A 16,990-nucleotide genomic window follows, 5' to 3' on the forward strand; every position below is an offset into this window, starting at 1 on the left:
GGTTGGCCCCTTGGGTGAAACTATCCATTTTATTGCGATAGCAATTATATGGACACTTCAACCGGATTTCTGCCGTTGCCGTCGTCGTCGCCGTCGCCGTGAGGTTCCCTATAGATAAAATCTTCGCCGCGCGCCGTATGCCCGAGCGGAACCGTGCGGGGACGCGCGCTATCACGGAGAGCGAACGCACGCAATCACCCACGCGCAAGCAAGGAAGCGGGAAGCCAGCGCCGGAGGGAACGCGGGGGGGGGGGGGGGGGCACTTCTACGCTGCCAATAACCGCGCTCGTCGCTCGTCCGCACCGTCTCTTATCTCCACACACCTCTGACCTTTATGCGCCGTGCATTCGCCGCTCAGTTTCCGTTGAAGCGATAGACCGCACGTACGTACCTTCGCCCGCGGCGGCGCATGCGCTCGCTGCCAGCGTTTTGACAGTCGTTGTCTCCAGTCATTCAGTGTGATCTATTCATGTTTGTTTGTGCGCGCTCACACCACGCTTGTTCATTCAGTTAGTAATAGTCGGGCCACATTTTCCAACGCACGCTACACATGCAATGCTGCCCGGATCGGCAGTGCAGCACTACAGGTGTGTCCCTTCGCACGCGCTGCCCACGGGAAGCGCTTCTCATCAACACCACCGTTTCACAAGCGCCTTCTCGTGGTCATCGAGTCTCTCTTCATGTCGGTCTACTTACGCCGCAGCACACCTGCTTACTTAATCAGCTCATGTTTACTACAATTCATATTGCTACCAAAGCCGTTCACCTTACTTCGTATGACATTGCTGTGTTGCTATCGCATTCATTGCTTCGCCCTTAGGGCGAAACTGTGACATTTATTTTTTCTAAAGGAAGCTGTCATACCTGCGTATCTGTCTTGTTTGCTGATAGGCTATATACGTAGCCAGGCAGATATTAGCAGCCAGAAAATTGTGAGATATATTTTCGCTAATTGACTAAAATGCGCTAATGAACTTTCTTCCTGGTCTCTCGCGTTCAAAGACAGTCAGGTTGCTTAGAGGTTTCTCCGGAAAGATTCTTCCTCGACGTTATCCTTTTTTCTTTCTCTTCTGCCAGTGTTTTGTACGTCTGCAATTTTAACATTATGAATGCCTACCACCATGCCCAAGCTTTCTATCGTTCTAAATTGATTTGTCGTTGCAGGTTGAACTTTTTCTCTATCGAAGAAGGCCGAAGAAATGTCGTGACAATGGGTGAGTGGCATATGTGTGCGAGAAATCACTTAAATACTCTACAGCTGAAACACGAAGTACACTCTCGTTTTTCGTGGCCATGATGAGACAATAAAGTACACTCTCGTTTTTCGGGATCATGATGGGACAATAACGGAAAAAATTGGCTGAGAGAACGTTATGAGGAAAAAGGGATATCAGTACCCGTAACTAATGGATGAAAAAGAGCGTGGCAGTTTAGTTTCAAATATTTCGCTAACATAAGAACTCACATTGAAGAAAGCGAAGTACGGACGTAAACGGTCGTCTGTCAAAATCAACGCAATGCACAAACTACAACACATCACAAGATAAGTCAGCACATAGCTAGCCTTCATATGTATGCAGAACTGAGGCAAAAATAAATATGTGCGTGAAGATGGCGAGGCTCTTTTGTAGAAGGTGGGAGCAAGGTCTGTGAGAAGTACTCAGCAGTTCTTAGAAAAGAATTCTGGAACAAATGAAGAAAAAGGGAATACTTGAGTGCTTCTGAATTCGAACAGAATGAGTAGACGCTTGTGTTTTGACGCCTTAAAGAAAACATGCATAGCAAACCAGAAAGTTTTGCCCAGCAACATGTCCTTTAGAAATAGAAGTATTTTCAAAGCCAGGTCATCAGGACGCTCAAATAAGGACGTTCAAACCGTGATAATGAAACAAAGTAAGGACAATCTTGCTTGGTAGCCTCTGACATGCGCGAAACACGCCAGAGTATGTGAACTGATTCAACGACTTCTCTCTTTTTCTTTTATGTGTGTGTGTGTGTGTGTGTGTGTGTGTGTGTGTGTGTGTGTGTGTGTGCGTGCGTGTGTGCGCGTGTGTGCGTGCGTGCGTGTGTGCGTGTGTGCGTGTGTGCGCGTGTGTGCGTGCGTGCGTGTGTGCGTGCGTGCGTGTGTGCGTGTGCGCGCATGTGCGTGCATGCGTGCGTGCGTGCGTGTGTGTGTGCGTGCGTGCGTGCATGCGTGCGTTCGTGCGTGCGTTCGTGCGTGCGTGTGTGTGTGTGTGTGTGTGTGTGTGTGTGTGTGTGTGTGTGTGTGTGTGTGTGTGTGTGTGTGTGTGTGTGTGTGTGCGTGCGTGCGTGCGTGCGTGCGTGCGTGCGTGTGTGCAGAACAGTCCACTGTCCTAAAGTACGAGTGTGATTTCTAACCGCTGTATTTTTCACTTTGTAGACACTTTTCATCGTTGCAACTGCCTGTACTGTATTCGTATTTTTCAGACGCTTCTGTGGTTTGCACATGGTACACACTCATTAGCCTTGTTCATGAACAGTGTGACATACCGTGTGGCTCAGCTAAACTTAGCAAAGCTCTTCAACGAAAGAGGAAGATTTAAAGAAAAAAAAACGGTGCAAAATACAGTGATAAGACATACGGTGTTCGGACGCCAGAGGTCTGACGACCGAACACTAACATTGTATCTTGCCCCATCTGTTCTTAATCTTTTATTTTTGACCAGCTTGGCTAACGCTAGCTGGGACACCCTGTATAAGTGGGCGATGAAGCCCAGCTAGGTGAACGGTTGCCTTTAGCGGCACCTCCTGAGACTCCTGTATGTATATATACTGTGTAATTGTGTAATTGTGTATTATGTATTTGTGTAATTCCTGCAAGCTAAATCAAAGCGTGATAGTTTGAAACCTTGTACATCGAAACACGGCATGAATCGCTTTGTCTAAAAGTACCAACTACCACAGCACATTTTTTCCCCCTTGCCTTAGGGCTAGCCCCCGTGGGTGGCGTCTGCCACCGGGACCACAACTGTGTCATCACTGAGATCGGCACGACTAGCGATGCGGGAAAGCCGTACGCCGCGGCCGGCTGGACATCAGCGTACGTCGCTGCGCACGAAATTGGACACAAGTGAGCAGATGAGTCAAGCCGTACGGCAAACCTGTGTGCAGAATCTACGTGAGCGCGGTTGACTTGGCTCTGTGAAGACGTTCTAAGACACCACAATGAGAAAAAAATGAGTGGTAATGCAAACGTGTGCCATGCTTTAGCGGCCTTCAGAAACGAAAATATACGCACATCCGCTGCAGGCAATAACGAAGCAACGCTTCGCTTTCGTTGGGAATGGAAGGCAATACTGTCTCAATATAGCAGGATAAAGGATCAGCGTTTCCAGCTTTGCGAATTGCTTTCTTTTTCGGTTTGACCTTTCACGTCAAGCTTGGAATGAATTATTTTGGTAAATGATCATTGCACTGAGGGCAGATGAAGAAGACTCATTTTTAAGTATTGTCTCGAAGTCGTCATCAGCCCGCGCTGAGCTGCTCTAGAGAGGGATGAAAGAAAGAAAGAAAGAAAGAAAGAAAGAAAGAAAGAAAGAAAGAAAGAAAGAAAGAAAGAAAGAAAGAAAGAAAGAAAGAGCAGGTTAACCAGAACGAATACTAGATTTGCTACCCTACATTGGGGCGTAGAGGAGGGGGACCTAGAAAGATAAGAAATGTATTGTTACGCCAACAAACGGCGTTTATTGATAAGCCAAGCAGAGTGAGTCGCGACGGCCTTGACCAGCTCAATGCCGATCGATGATGATGATGATGATCCTTCACCATGGCTCGCACCCACTGAGGGGGATAGGCCAAGAATCGGGCGGCAGTAGGTAGCTAAAAAAAAAATTCTTTTGACAATGAGATACGCAAAGTAAAGAAGGCACAAACAAAAACAAAGAAAATTTTGTATACCTAGAGTATTGTGCCAACGAGCAGTCAGACTAACCGAAAGGTGAAAAATATAGTTATTATCAAGGTCAGAAAAAATACAATGTTACTAACGAATTTGGAGAAACAAATTTCAGTGAAATGAATACTGATCTGATAGGTAGAATAGGGTTACTATAATTAACAGGGTAATCGTCTTGTTTCTGTTAAAAATTGAAAGACTGCGCAACAAACGTCTCTGTGACAATAGCCGAGGGAGGAGGCCCCAAATGATAATAATACTGGTGTACTTAATCTTAATCCAATTTTGCAGAGTGGAGCTTCGAGTAATTTCGTTCTCTGGTTTGAATAACGTCGGCATGATAAAAAGTAGTGGTCTATTGTTTCAATTTCCTTACAATTTTGGCACAGAGGGGACATCGTCAGACCAGCTCTGTGTAAATAGAAATTCAATTCCGGGATGCGACAGCGTAATTTGGAGAATGTAACTTCTAACTGCCGAGAAGGACACCACTGATTATTCCAGCCAAAACCGAGATGCTGAAAGTCTGTAGATGGGATCAGCGATAATTTGATTAAGTCATTTCGTAGGCTAAACGTTCTGAATCTCGATGCAGTGACGTAAGCTGTATCCGGTAAAATATGAAGCACAGGTCCATTTAAAGATGTTCTGGCTAATAAATCTGCCATTTCGTTTATGTATAAACCGCAGTGTCCAGGAACCCAGAGTAAATTAATTTTTTGTAACGTTGTAGGGATTAAATTTTGAAACACATTTAAGATAGTTGAATTCGTTGCCGAGGAAAGCGACACACATACCGATCGAGAGTCTGTTACTACGACAGCTGATAATTGATTCGGGGGTAGTTTGCGCAGTGCTAAAACAATCGCCAATAATTCTGCTATGAAAATAGTCGTGTAATCCGGAAGGCGAATAGAAAAGGACCAACTAAGAGAAGGAGAAAAGATGCCTACGCCAGCCTTTTCGTTTAACATTGAAGCGTCCGTGGCTATTATATTGTTTGTTTCCTGGTGAGAGAGGTAATCTTGTAATTGGTCATTTAAATATTGGAATGGCATTAGTTTAGCATTCGAGGGGAAGATATCGTCAAATTCAATTTGGAGGATTTTCTTGGATTGACTTATTGGGTGAATACATTGAATTTGTACATTCAGTGGTGTTAGCTGTGCCTGTACGAATACGATCTGAGGGGTGTGCAGTCGCGACCAATGAGTATTAAAAAACGTACTTGGTTCATTAATGAAAACATACATTGATCTTCTTTGGGGAGAATCGTAAAACTTTAGGTACGTTTGGACAGTAAGGATTTGGAATCTACTAATTAAACATGGTAGTCGCGCTTCCATATACAGAACGTTGTTTGCAACAAACTTAGGGAGTCCAAGGCACAAACGCAGAGCTTCCTTTTCTAATAGTACCAAAGGTTTAATTTTATAAGCTGGACACCCAGAAAATAAGACACATCCAAATTCCATGATTGGTCGGACATACATTTTATATATCATAATTAATGTGTTTCTTCGCAGCCCGTATCGTCGGTTACTGATTTTACGCAACCATCCTACAGCCCGAGTTGCCTTAAACGCGACGTTATCAATGTGGCTTTTCCAGTTTAGTGTTCCATCATATGTAATTCCCAGATATTTAAGAGAATCCACCTGAGGAATGAACTCTTGACGATACATCAGTGAAATGTGAACGGGAACATCTAAAGGAAAGAGAAGGAGTGCACTTTTACTAACGTTCAGAGACATATGTATGGTTTCAATCCAAGTTTCAAGCATAGATAAGTAATTTTGTAACATTTGATAAAGTGAATGTAGATCAGCATTCGATGCAAAAAAAGCGATGTCATCAGCATAAACGTACACATGAATGTCCTGGAGCAGCGGGATGGAGCTTAAAAATATATTAAATAAAACAGGAGATAATACTGATCCTTGTGGTACTCCCCTCTGTTGCTTATACCTAGACGATGAACATCCGTTTTGAAAACAGTAGAACTCTCTTTCCCTTAAAAATTCTGACAACCACGCCGTGATGTATTTCGGAAACCTGTAATTCTCTAATTGCTTTATCAGTATGCTATGTTCCACGGAATCATAAGCTTTTGCTAGATCCAGGGTCACTAATGCTGAATATTCTCTTCGGCGACGAGCAAGTTTTATGCGACTCTCTAAATCTACGTGCGCACACCAAATCGAGCACCCTGATCTAAAACCAATTTGACAGGGGCTAAGTATTAAGTTTTCAGAAATGTAGGTCGTAATTCGACAATTTAAAATTCGTTCAATTAGTTTAACTAAGTTTGATGTTAGGGAAATTGGTCTAATATTATCTAAATCATATCGACCTCCCTGTTTTTTAAGTATCGGAATTACCTTAGCAAGTTTCCATTCTGAAGGTACCCACGCATTTTTTAAAGAGTAATTTACCATATTCAAAATTTCTTCTGGGGACAATTCATACAGAATTTTTATCACGGCTGTGGTAACTCCATCTGGTCCTGGCGCTGAAGAAGGCAGATAGCGAACAACATCCGCCAGTTCTTGTGTTGTGACTTCCCTAAATTCCTCTAGTGGTAACGGTTTCACTATGTACGGTGGAATGATTGAAGTGAACCTATCTTTCAGTCCTTTTCCAATATTTTCTAATAATTCGGATAATTCACGTGGCGAAAGCACGGAAGAGTCAATATTTGCTGGAACTGGAATCATTTTTCGAGAGCGTAAAAACCTAAAAAGGGCTTTTTTGTTTTTTGATTTAGACAGATGATTGTATTTATTCATATCATACTCCTCTTTGGCTTTATCTATCGTACGCTTGAATGTTGCAGCAACAAATTGGTAATCACTCCAATTCTTTGGACATTGATTACAAAGAAGTTGCTTCCAGGCAGCTTTTCGTTTTCGGTGGGCCCTCGCGCAATCTGAATTCCACCACGGACTTAATGGTTTACCTGTGTTGCAGGTTAAATTAACTGTTGCATTCTTCGCGGAACGCTTTAAAACTGCACAGAGGCTCAGAGCCCTAATATCCTCTTGCATATCCGTACGTGAAAGCATCGTAGACTTCAAGTCTTTTTGAAGTTTGTTATAGTTTATAAATGAGTTATTTTTCCTTCTAAGAGAAATCACAGGGAAATCAATTTGAAAAATAATTGGGAGGTGGTCGCTGTTCGTAGCACAGTCTATAGTATTCCACGATGATATAGCTAAAGATGAGCTGGAGAAAGTGAGATCTATAGCCGATTGAGACTGTCCGCGAAGAAACGTAATAACTTTTGAATTTAGACAAGATAGATTATTATCAAGAGTCCATTCCCACAGGCGTTTTCCTTCTGAATCAGTTTTAAAACCCCAAGATACATGGTGTGAATTAAAGTCACCAGCGAATACTATGTCTTTTCTGCAGGAAGCTAATACGGTGTCTAGAGAAAATGTATCCTGCACTCCTGCTGGGAAATATAAATTAACTAAGGTAAAAGGGGAGCAGTCTGGGAGTGAAATGTCTAATGCTAAAATTTCACATTCGGTAGACATTCTTTGAAACGATATCGTTGCTTTGTGACTAAATTTATTTGAAACCAAGAAAGCAACGCCACCACCTCTGGCAGGCCGATCCAAACGAAACATTCGATAATATTTTAGAGAATATTTTTGACCATTTGAAAGCCAGGTTTCTTGTAAGATAATGATGTCTGGAGAAAATTGAGAAGAAATATACGATAGATCTGTAGTAGCAGAAACAATTGAACGACAATTCCACTGCAAGATTTTTAGAGACCCTATGGTGAAGATAGAACGGTAGCGGAAACCGCCTGATCCAAAATAGTCTCTTTCAAAAAGTCCTTCTTGGAAAGGTTCACTTTTTCATATTTTTGAGTTTTTGACTTTGAAGAAATTTTGTGGGGAGGAGATCGTGTGCGTTTTAGACTTTTGTGTTCCATGTCTACATCCTGGTAGTCTTCATACTCTTCCGTTAGGGGTTCCGGTTCCGTCCGTTCTACTTGAGTAGAAGGTCCTGCGCAAGGGGAGTCAGCTGACGAGTTTGATGACAATGTTTGTTTTTGAGTTATGTTTAGTACATTTGCAACCTGGTATGCAGGAGATTGGGTAGAGGCTGCACCAATGACCTGCGCCATCTGGCTAGTCATCATTTGTGTCAAGGACTCAAAAAGAGTTGTTGCAAGTCGTTCCATTGCCTTTTCCATAGCTTTCTCTACTGCCTCTGCTATGGCCTTGGATAGAGAAACATCCATACTAGCGGTGTGACGAGCTGTTACGCCTGCGTAGCCCTGGGATCTTCCCTGAACTTCTGTAACTGCTTCCCTACGTGAGCAACGCCTGCGTTCCACCACTTCTAGTATTCTTAATTCTCGTTCCTTTGCAGAACAGTTTGAATAGTCTGCAGGGTGTGCTTCATTGCATAGGCAGCAGTTTTCTTCCTGCGACTTACATTCTGTGCTGTCGTGATTCTCTCCACATAGGCGGCATCGAGTAACCGATCTGCATCCTTTTATAGTGTGTCCGTAGCGCCAACATTTCAAGCACTGTAGTGGTCTTGGGGAAAGTGGCTCTACTCTGTATATCAGGGGCCATGCCTTGATTTCAGTTGGACGAACTGTTCCCGCGAACGTAACAATCACCGACTCCGTAGGTGACTTCCTGTTCTCAATAATTCGGCTACACCGGTATACGGATACAGCTCCAGCAACTGAAAATAAGTCTAGCACTTCTGAGGGGTCCAGGCTCGCGTCGACCCCACGAACTAAGCCTTTCGAGCATGCAAGGTGTGGTGGAATAAACGGGCTCACCGGATTCGATGCGAATTCAGAACAGTTTAGAAGGTCTCGAACGCACTCCTGATCCGATGAGCAGCAAAGAATACCACCGCGACCAAACTGGCGGACCTCGGTGATCTTTTGGAACTGGGAGGAGGCCTTTCGAAGCTCCACCTGAATCGCTTTCGGATTCTTCATCTGAATCGATCCCCCATTTGTAGGCACAAGAGCCACAGGGACACTTTTGTTGCCACTGCGTAAAAAAGAGTCTATTGGCCACTCTCGGGAAGGGATTGAGGCTAGCCAAGGGGAATGCCCTTGACCGGGGGAAGAAAGAGACATCAGGTTAGTCTGACTTTACACTTGCGACACAATAATCCTAAAGGTGAAGAAAAAAGATCAATAAATGAATCAAAAGAACAATCGAGACGTTAAAAGAGCAATAGATAACCGCCGCCCGATACTTGACCACACCCGAGACAGGACAGCAGACGAAGACAGCAGGCGAGCGGCGAGCAGCTGATGCGTCCGACCTTGAAGATGGCGAGCTGGACGTTTTACGAACGTATTCCGAACGTTTTACGAACGTAGTGGACCTCGGGGCCGATCGAGATTCAGCTAGCTATAGCCGCACGTCGTCTTCTTCCGAACGCCCCTCTTGGATGCCCCACATCCTGTTGAGGCCTAAATCCATAACGCACGTCAGAGTATCACAATATATAAAGAGAGAAACAGATATCATGCATACACTCACAGCTCCAAGGTGATATTCAAATACATCTGCACGAGTAGTGCTCACAGAGCGACTGAGGGCAATGCGATTGGAGATGTCGAGCGTGTGACTGGCCTTTCTTCATGGCATTGGTTTGATGGACTAGGTGCTAAAACGTGTTCTTGATCTGGGAAGCGAAACTCAGGCGCTGCTATTGCTGGTACATTAAAATTGCCAGACTAACTTTGTCTGGAGCAACACCACAACTATCAGCACGCGCTAAGGCACCGTGGCATGATGGTATGGGTGCTGTAGGCACCCATATCTACTATCTGACATACTATCTGACCCGTGTTAGCGGATGCGTCGAACTGTCTTATTTATCGTAAGTTGATAAGTAAGGCTTGGACCATACCTTTGGATCGTAAACGCTCCTAACTCTCCTATATACCCAACCTTTTCATGTACCAGACCCGACGATCACGTGTGCTTTTGTTATTTGTATTGCTATTTGCGTAGTCTTGGCATGCTGCACGACGGCTGGCCCCACAACGACTGCCCGTCCAACGGCTTCATCATGTCCCCGAGCCGGGGCACCAAAGGAGAGACCACGTGGTCTCCTTGTAGCGCCCTCGTCGTCCACAAGATGGGGTTCGTGCCACATTCCTTCGAGTATTGATACCCTTGCAACAGCGAGCCGCCACAAGATGCGTGGTTTATTTGAACACGTATGCAGCTGATATTTCGGTAAAGTGGCAGGATCCCATAGCTTCACAGAGTGAATTTTGTGGTGTCCTCTCGTTGAACACGCAGAGTCAGACAGTTTTTATTTATTTACAGTATAAGAGCTTATACTGTAAATAAATAAACGCTGTGTGCCGGTCACACCTGCTGGGGCCAAGGCCGCTGAAATCCGTCGGGGATGAAAAAAAGAAAAAAAAAAATCAGGCTGTCAGTGCAATAGGAAACACAACAACATCTATATTATGAACTATTTGTAAAACTATCAACCATTCTTAATCCAATATTCACTAAGAAGTGAATGAAATAAATCCGTGTATGACTCGATTAGACGGAGAACAGGCATAACAACTGCCGACAATGATCTTCACTTATACATTATAGCAAAACAGGCACAAGGAAAAGATACGATCAGCACTCGAGAGCGTCGAAAATGGAGACAAATCGGACAACCAAGCGTTCTTTTATACCTAACTTCAGGGAAATGCGGATTACATTTTAGTTGAGAAAGTTTCTGTAATAGTTCGTTTGAAGTAACTGAAGCTCACTCTGAAAGCTTGCATCTGGTGTGAACAGTGGAAGCGGGATGAACGCAGTGAGGCTGTAGCGCCAGCATAAACCCATATCAGAAATTACAGTAGCGGCGTGTTTTCCTCATGAACCACCAAATTCACGGGTGTCAAATCGCAATCAAGACGCTAAGAAATACTTTGCCATCTCATCTTCTCGTTTTCAAAATGAAAACAAGCTAGAAAAATTACAGACGCTTGTTTGACCTCGCCATTGCCCATTTTTGTTATACTCCTCGAATTACGCCTTCTGTTAGCGTACTAGCCGATGAGTGCACTATTCAGTTCAGTTCATTCCCCTTCATCCCGCTCCCCTGTGTAGGGTAGCAAACCGGTTGGGCTAAACTGGTTAACCTCCCTGCCTTTCCTTCTCCACTCTTTCCTTTCTTTCTTCCTTCCTTCAGTTCAGCACAGAACATCAAACTCCTTCGCGTGCCGAAGCTCTGTCCTATAGAAGCAAACCACAAAATACAGTGTAGTGTCGTGGTTACCAATAGCGTAAATCACTTCCATTCCACTATCCGAAATTGAAACTTTTGAATATAAATGCTGCCTTCGAAATGAGCAGTAAGAACCGATCGAAGCCCCTCCCTTTGTGTCACCCTGAGTTTTTTTATTATACAGGGACAGGACATGCCTGTCGAACAGACCGGACGGAGTGACCGGCCTACCAGACCTAGACGATCCACAGAGTCTTCCCGGACAGGAATGGGATGCCCACGACCAGTGCAAGATATTTCTCCGGGACCACGATGCCCTGCTGTACAACACGAGTCTAATAAGCGTTAGTTTCGTGAACTCCGAAAAATGAAATACTGAAATTACGTACCCATCACACTTAAGCTCTGACACTTGCACCTCTCTGTCCTATCCTTTCTTTTTTTTTCAGAATGTCTGCGAGCAAGTCATCTGCAGGACGCACAATCGCCAAGGCTACTACAAGGCCGGGCCTGCTCTGGACGGAACATACTGTGGCGACCACAACGTGTGTGAGCTTCAAGCGAATAGTCTGCGCTGTAAATGTCACGTGACATCTTTGTTGGCGTGCCACGTTTCTCCCGTTGGCTTAGTGCGCCATCCGCTGTGATAATTCATCCGATGGGCCTCACCCGGCCGTGCAAATTGCTCACTAGTCGGTTGCATCAAAGCATACTAATGATTACTCTATGTATAAGGCAGCTAACCTTTAAACATAAAATGCTCTAAGTCTATTTAGGTTTTTCCTGTTTCGTACTATACACGAAAGTCTAATACCCGCATTTTTGATGGGGGCAAAATTCAATATTGCTAGTGAAATTTGCTGCCCGCATTCTGAGTAGTAATGAATAAGAAAGAATCGTTCAAGGAACTCTGTCACACTTACTGCGATCTCGGCTGCGAAGTATGAGCAGGGCTTGATTTATCGTTTTTAATGTTGTTTTCAAATATGGTTTGTTATATGGGTTCTGTCGAACCAGGCAGATTTCTAACTAAGGAATACCTATGCAAGAAACAATGAATGGCGACGATCTTGGTACCGGCATCTTTTATGCCGTTGCATTGAATTCAACAATGACTATACCGCTTATTTGTCACTGTCAGCAGCGTGAAATTGTTCCTTCGTTCACGGATAAACCACTGAACAGTTCGGTGGTTGATCGATAATGTCTTGCTTGCTAGCCTGCCTGCCTGATGGGGCCACAAAGTTACACTAGCAACGTCTTTTAGGAGTGTTATTGTCATTGATGCTGTTATCCATCGACCCTTTATTGACCGCGCCCCATTGGTGCTCGTTCTTGGCAACCTCAGCGTGCAACGTATTTTTCGCAACGGTGTATTCTTGCCCTAAGATGTGGTATTGCTAACGTTCACCCTGGTTTCTGATCTTTGGTCAGGTTTATTTTGCTATCACGACCAATCAGCGCGCGATGACATTTGCCTTTCAATTGGCTATTCGAGCCTGACCTAATTGAGTCAATTAAGCATAATTGTTTCGCGTCAAGCAGCAAAACAGTGAAGTCACAGTATGTCTGGAATTTGAAAAAGCCCACACAAAGCAGGAAAAGTGGCCTTCTGAGTGAAGTACTAGATTGATTGCTGTGTGCATACGACTCATACATGGAGTGTTTCTATCAACGTGATGTAGTGACTAGAAAGTTCAAGTTATCGTGGTAGCGTAGGGCTCCTTGACAGCTTAAAAAATCACTTTGTTGCTGCCAAATCAAGGCACTTAAATGCTAAATTCTTTCCGGTTTTTCTGCCCAACGAAAAGCGTTGGGACTTGCATGGAATAAGCCATACTCTTTATTCAACCCACATCTGTTCAGGTGATTGTTGAATTTCATTAGATTACCAATTTGAAGCCACTATGTGGCAATTGATGGAAATATGTCAATGCTTCTATTGGCGGTAAAGATGGTGGCGGTCGTGGAGTGTTTTCTATGTTCTAACGGGTGCCACCAGACAAGCAGCAAACACAGATAATTGAGACAAGAATAGGCAGAACATGAACTAGCAAAATGGCGAGCCTGAAGTCTAGTTAATAAACATTCTCTACACATGCGCAGTGGTGCCTTCACGGTCAGTGCATGCCAGCCCGCGCTGGCTTCCTGAAGACTGTGACTGGCGGATGGGGTCCCTGGCGACGTGATTCCTGCCACTCTGGCTGCCTCGACAACGCCAAAGGATTCAGCCGGGATCGTCGTCGTTGCGACCGGCCAAAGCCGCGCAACACGGCTACCACCTGTCGCGGGGACTCGGTCAGAACGAGACTCTGCGACGACTCCAAGGTTAGTGCGGGGTCCGGGGCTCGCTCCTAGTGCTGTGTGTCCGTGAAACGTCAGTGAAAATCGTGGCCTTAGCAACCCTAAGTAGCCGCCGTGTTACAAATATGAGATCTCGGGAGTCATGTACAAATGGCCGCAAAAGTTGACGGGAAGAGTATTCGGTGGCCGATGTAAGTTGGCACGTCACCACCGTCACTTGAACGACCACGTAGTGATTGGCGTTGCAGTCGGCGAATTGACGGGACACGCTAGCCTTCTGACTCCGATATCAGAACGAACCACCAGGTGAATTACCGTAGGGACTCACCTGCTTCTGTCCGGAACTTCGCGCCACCGTCCCCACGCCAGCTTACAGAACTGAGCTATGCCACGTGCTCCCTCGGCGCCGCAGAGAGTCTGGGCAATATAAGAGTCCGCATGAGGAGTAAGAGGTAGAATGGTGTCAAGGAAGCTGTGGGGTGGCCTAACATGAAGAAAATAAAAGGGGCGGTAATCGGTGGTTTCACGCTTTGCAGAGCTGAGGCACACGGGATAAAAGGCAAGATGTTGTGCCAATTTCGGTGCCTAGAATCTACGTGCATCGAAATCATGTTGGTCAACGTTCTGTGTGGCGTGCTCGACGAGGCTATTTGTCTGTGCGTGATACGGGGTCGCGTGGCGAAACTGGCAAGCAGATAGACGCAAGAACTCTTCGACTACGCCAGACATCAACTGGCGACTACGATCGCTCACGATAATATGGGGGTTCCATGACGCAGTATAACATAGGACAGTAGGAAACACGAAACATCTATAACCGTGGCCGATGGTATCACTGCGGTTTCAGCATAATGTGTCACGTGGTCGACAAAGACTGTACTCCAACGGTTGTCCTTTGTTGAGCGCGATAATGAGCCGAGAAGATTTACTTCAATAATTTCGAATAGAGATGATGTTGGTGTTACAGGGTGAAGGAGTCCGACCGAAGCAGTAGTATGGTGCTTACATTGATGGCACTTGTCAAAACTGGCCAGGTACTTTTCTGTATTCTGTCGCATTCTGTATCCGTAGAATCGGTCCTGAATGTGGTGGTATGTTCTAGTGAAACCCATGTGCCGAGCGGTCGCGTCATCGTGCATAGCAGGAAGCATGTCATTTATCAAATTCTTAGGGACGACTAAGAGGAGGTGGGTGCCATCAACCGCATAATTCTTTTTATAGAGCAGGCCATTTTGAATGAAAAAGCGACTGTTACCTGTCGGCTGAGCAGCTGAGGCGAAGAACGCATCCAAGCTGCTGTCGCTGCACTGCTCTTCCCGGTAAGGGGCAGGTCGGGAAAAAGAATGCCGTCAATGGCGGCCAGGAACTCATTGAAATTATCGGCGTCACAAGCAGTTATTAGTAGAGGGAGTCTTGAAAGTCAGTTAGCGTCCGCATGATGGCGGCCACTCTTGTAACGGGTTGCAAATTCTAATTCCTGCAAACGAATTCCTGCATAAAGCAAAACGGCCAGAGAGGTCGCGGAGACCAACCAACCAATTTAGTGAATGGTGATCAGTAACGATCGTAAAGCGGCGGCCGTACAAAACTTGCGGATGGAACTTGTAGACGGTAAAAGAGACAGCAAGGCACTTTTAACAACGATGGTGTAATTCTGTTCGGACTTGCTCAATGAGCGTCTGGCGTAAGCAATGACAAGTTTGGCGTCACCAAGACGCTGGACGAGGACGGCGCCGAGGCCGATTCCACTAGCGCCGGTGTGCAACTCGGTTGTGGCAGATGGTTCAGAATGAAGTATGGGTCTGAAAGAGAGCAGGAACTTAAGTTGAGAAATCGAGGAATCGCAGTCCGCTTTCCTGGGGAAAGACATATCCTTGCGCAACAATGAAATCAGAGGGTAGGCTGTATCGGCAAAGTTGGGCCCAAGACGTAGAAAGTACGAGCAATGACCCAAGAAACTTCTCAACTCGCGTTGTGACTGCGGTTGTTTAAAGTCACTAACTACAGCGACCTTTTTTGGGTCTGGTGGCCCACCGCGCTTGTCGACTACATGTCTAAGCATTAGCGCCTCTCGTTGGCCAAAGTCACATTTCTTCAAGTTGAGGGTAAGGGCAGCTTGTGCAAGGTGAGTCATAACAACGTCAAGACGATTATTGTGCTTTGCAAATGTGCGACCCATAATCACGACAGCGTCAAGACAGCATAAGCAAATCTCCCATTTCAGGCCGCGCATTACTGTGTTCATAACACTCAAATGTCGCAGGCGCGTTGCACAAACCAAACGGCATGACGCTGAATTCGATCAGGCCATGTGGAGTCGCAAAAGCGGTTTTCTCTTTTTCGGCTGAATGCACGAGTATCTGCCAGTAACCCGATCGGAGATCCACAGATGAAACGTGGGATGCGGAATGGAGGCAGTCGAAAACGTCATCAATACAGGGAAGTGGATACGCATCCTTTTTTCGCCAGAGGATTGAAACGCCGATAGTCTACGCGCAACCTCCTGGACTCGTCCTTCTTCTTCACAAGGATGATCACGGCGCAGCCCACGGAATAGAGGAATCTTGGATGATACTCTTGGCTAGCATGCCGTTGACCTGTTGAGCGATGATCTTGCGCTCCGATGAGGACATGCGGTAAGGTTTCTGTCTTATGGAATCCATGGATCCTCTGTCCATTCTGTGGTGAGCCCGCGTAGTTGTAACGCGCACATTGTGAGCGTTCTGGGTGAAATTTAACAATGAAGCATGCTTCCTACGGACGCTGACCAAGACCTGACACTTCTCTGAAGGCAATGACTTCTTGATCCTTTTTATAAACGGCCACGAATCTTCAAGGACACCGGAGCCAGGCCCGTGCGCTCGCGCTTCGTGTGACGTGTAATCTGTTATAGCGTCTATGTTGAGGCTAGCACCCGCTTCAAAAGAGGCCATTCGCATACCTCTGGGTAGCACAACAGACTGGGAGGATAAAATTGACACTCACAGTGTAGTTGTTCCGCAGGCCACAGGAAGGACGCATCGAGGCATGGGCACACTTTTCTTGACAACGATCGAAGGCACAGGCTCAACAATAGCATCAAATGTATCGGCGTCGGCACCGCAAGCAGCGACTCGCACTGGGGATAAGGAACGTGCCGGTAAGACAGCATCTTCAATGACGGCGCGAATGCGTGAACAAGTAGCAGCTTGGTTGGCAAGAGGAGAGAGGAAAAGCTCGCCGGCACCGCAGTCAACTCTGGCACCCAATTGTTGTAGGAAATCGAGGCTAATAATACGTTGTGAGTGGATTTAGCAAGCTCTGGGAATTCGGTTTGATACACGTTATCTGAGAAAGAAACGTTTGCGATGCACAAGCCAATAGGTCGCAGCACGATACCTATTAGCGTTATCCCAGCGAAACAGATCCCAGCGAAAAAGTTTCCAGCGAAAAATGTCCGGTGCGTAGGGAACAGTGCAGAAGTAGTTTACTCATTATTCTTCGCGTGCTCTTTCGAGAAACTGGACTCCAAATTGGCCTAGACCT

At 45.7% G+C, this 16,990-nt stretch overlaps 1 protein-coding gene across 3 annotated transcripts in view; it reads left to right on the forward strand.

The window, feature by feature from the left end:
• LOC119433019 (A disintegrin and metalloproteinase with thrombospondin motifs adt-1) overlaps positions 1-16,990 on the forward strand; it is a 56,697-nt gene that overhangs the window by 27,936 nt on the left and 11,771 nt on the right. For 2 of the 3 annotated variants that reach the window (XM_049658622.1, XM_037700170.2), the window contains exons 11-16: positions 1,165-1,214; positions 2,950-3,091; positions 9,931-10,062; positions 11,346-11,505; positions 11,611-11,706; positions 13,268-13,489. In XM_049658622.1, the coding sequence (XP_049514579.1) occupies positions 1,165-1,214; positions 2,950-3,091; positions 9,931-10,062; positions 11,346-11,505; positions 11,611-11,706; positions 13,268-13,489 (802 nt within the window). Of the gene's footprint in view, positions 1-1,164; positions 1,215-2,949; positions 3,092-9,930; positions 10,063-11,345; positions 11,506-11,610; positions 11,711-13,267; positions 13,490-16,990 lie in introns of those variants that run through there. The other variant, XM_049658623.1, reaches the window with a different exon arrangement.

Source organism: Dermacentor silvarum, chromosome 11 (genome assembly GCF_013339745.2).
Source record: "Dermacentor silvarum isolate Dsil-2018 chromosome 11, BIME_Dsil_1.4, whole genome shotgun sequence".
Lineage (NCBI taxonomy): Eukaryota > Metazoa > Arthropoda > Arachnida > Ixodida > Ixodidae > Dermacentor > Dermacentor silvarum.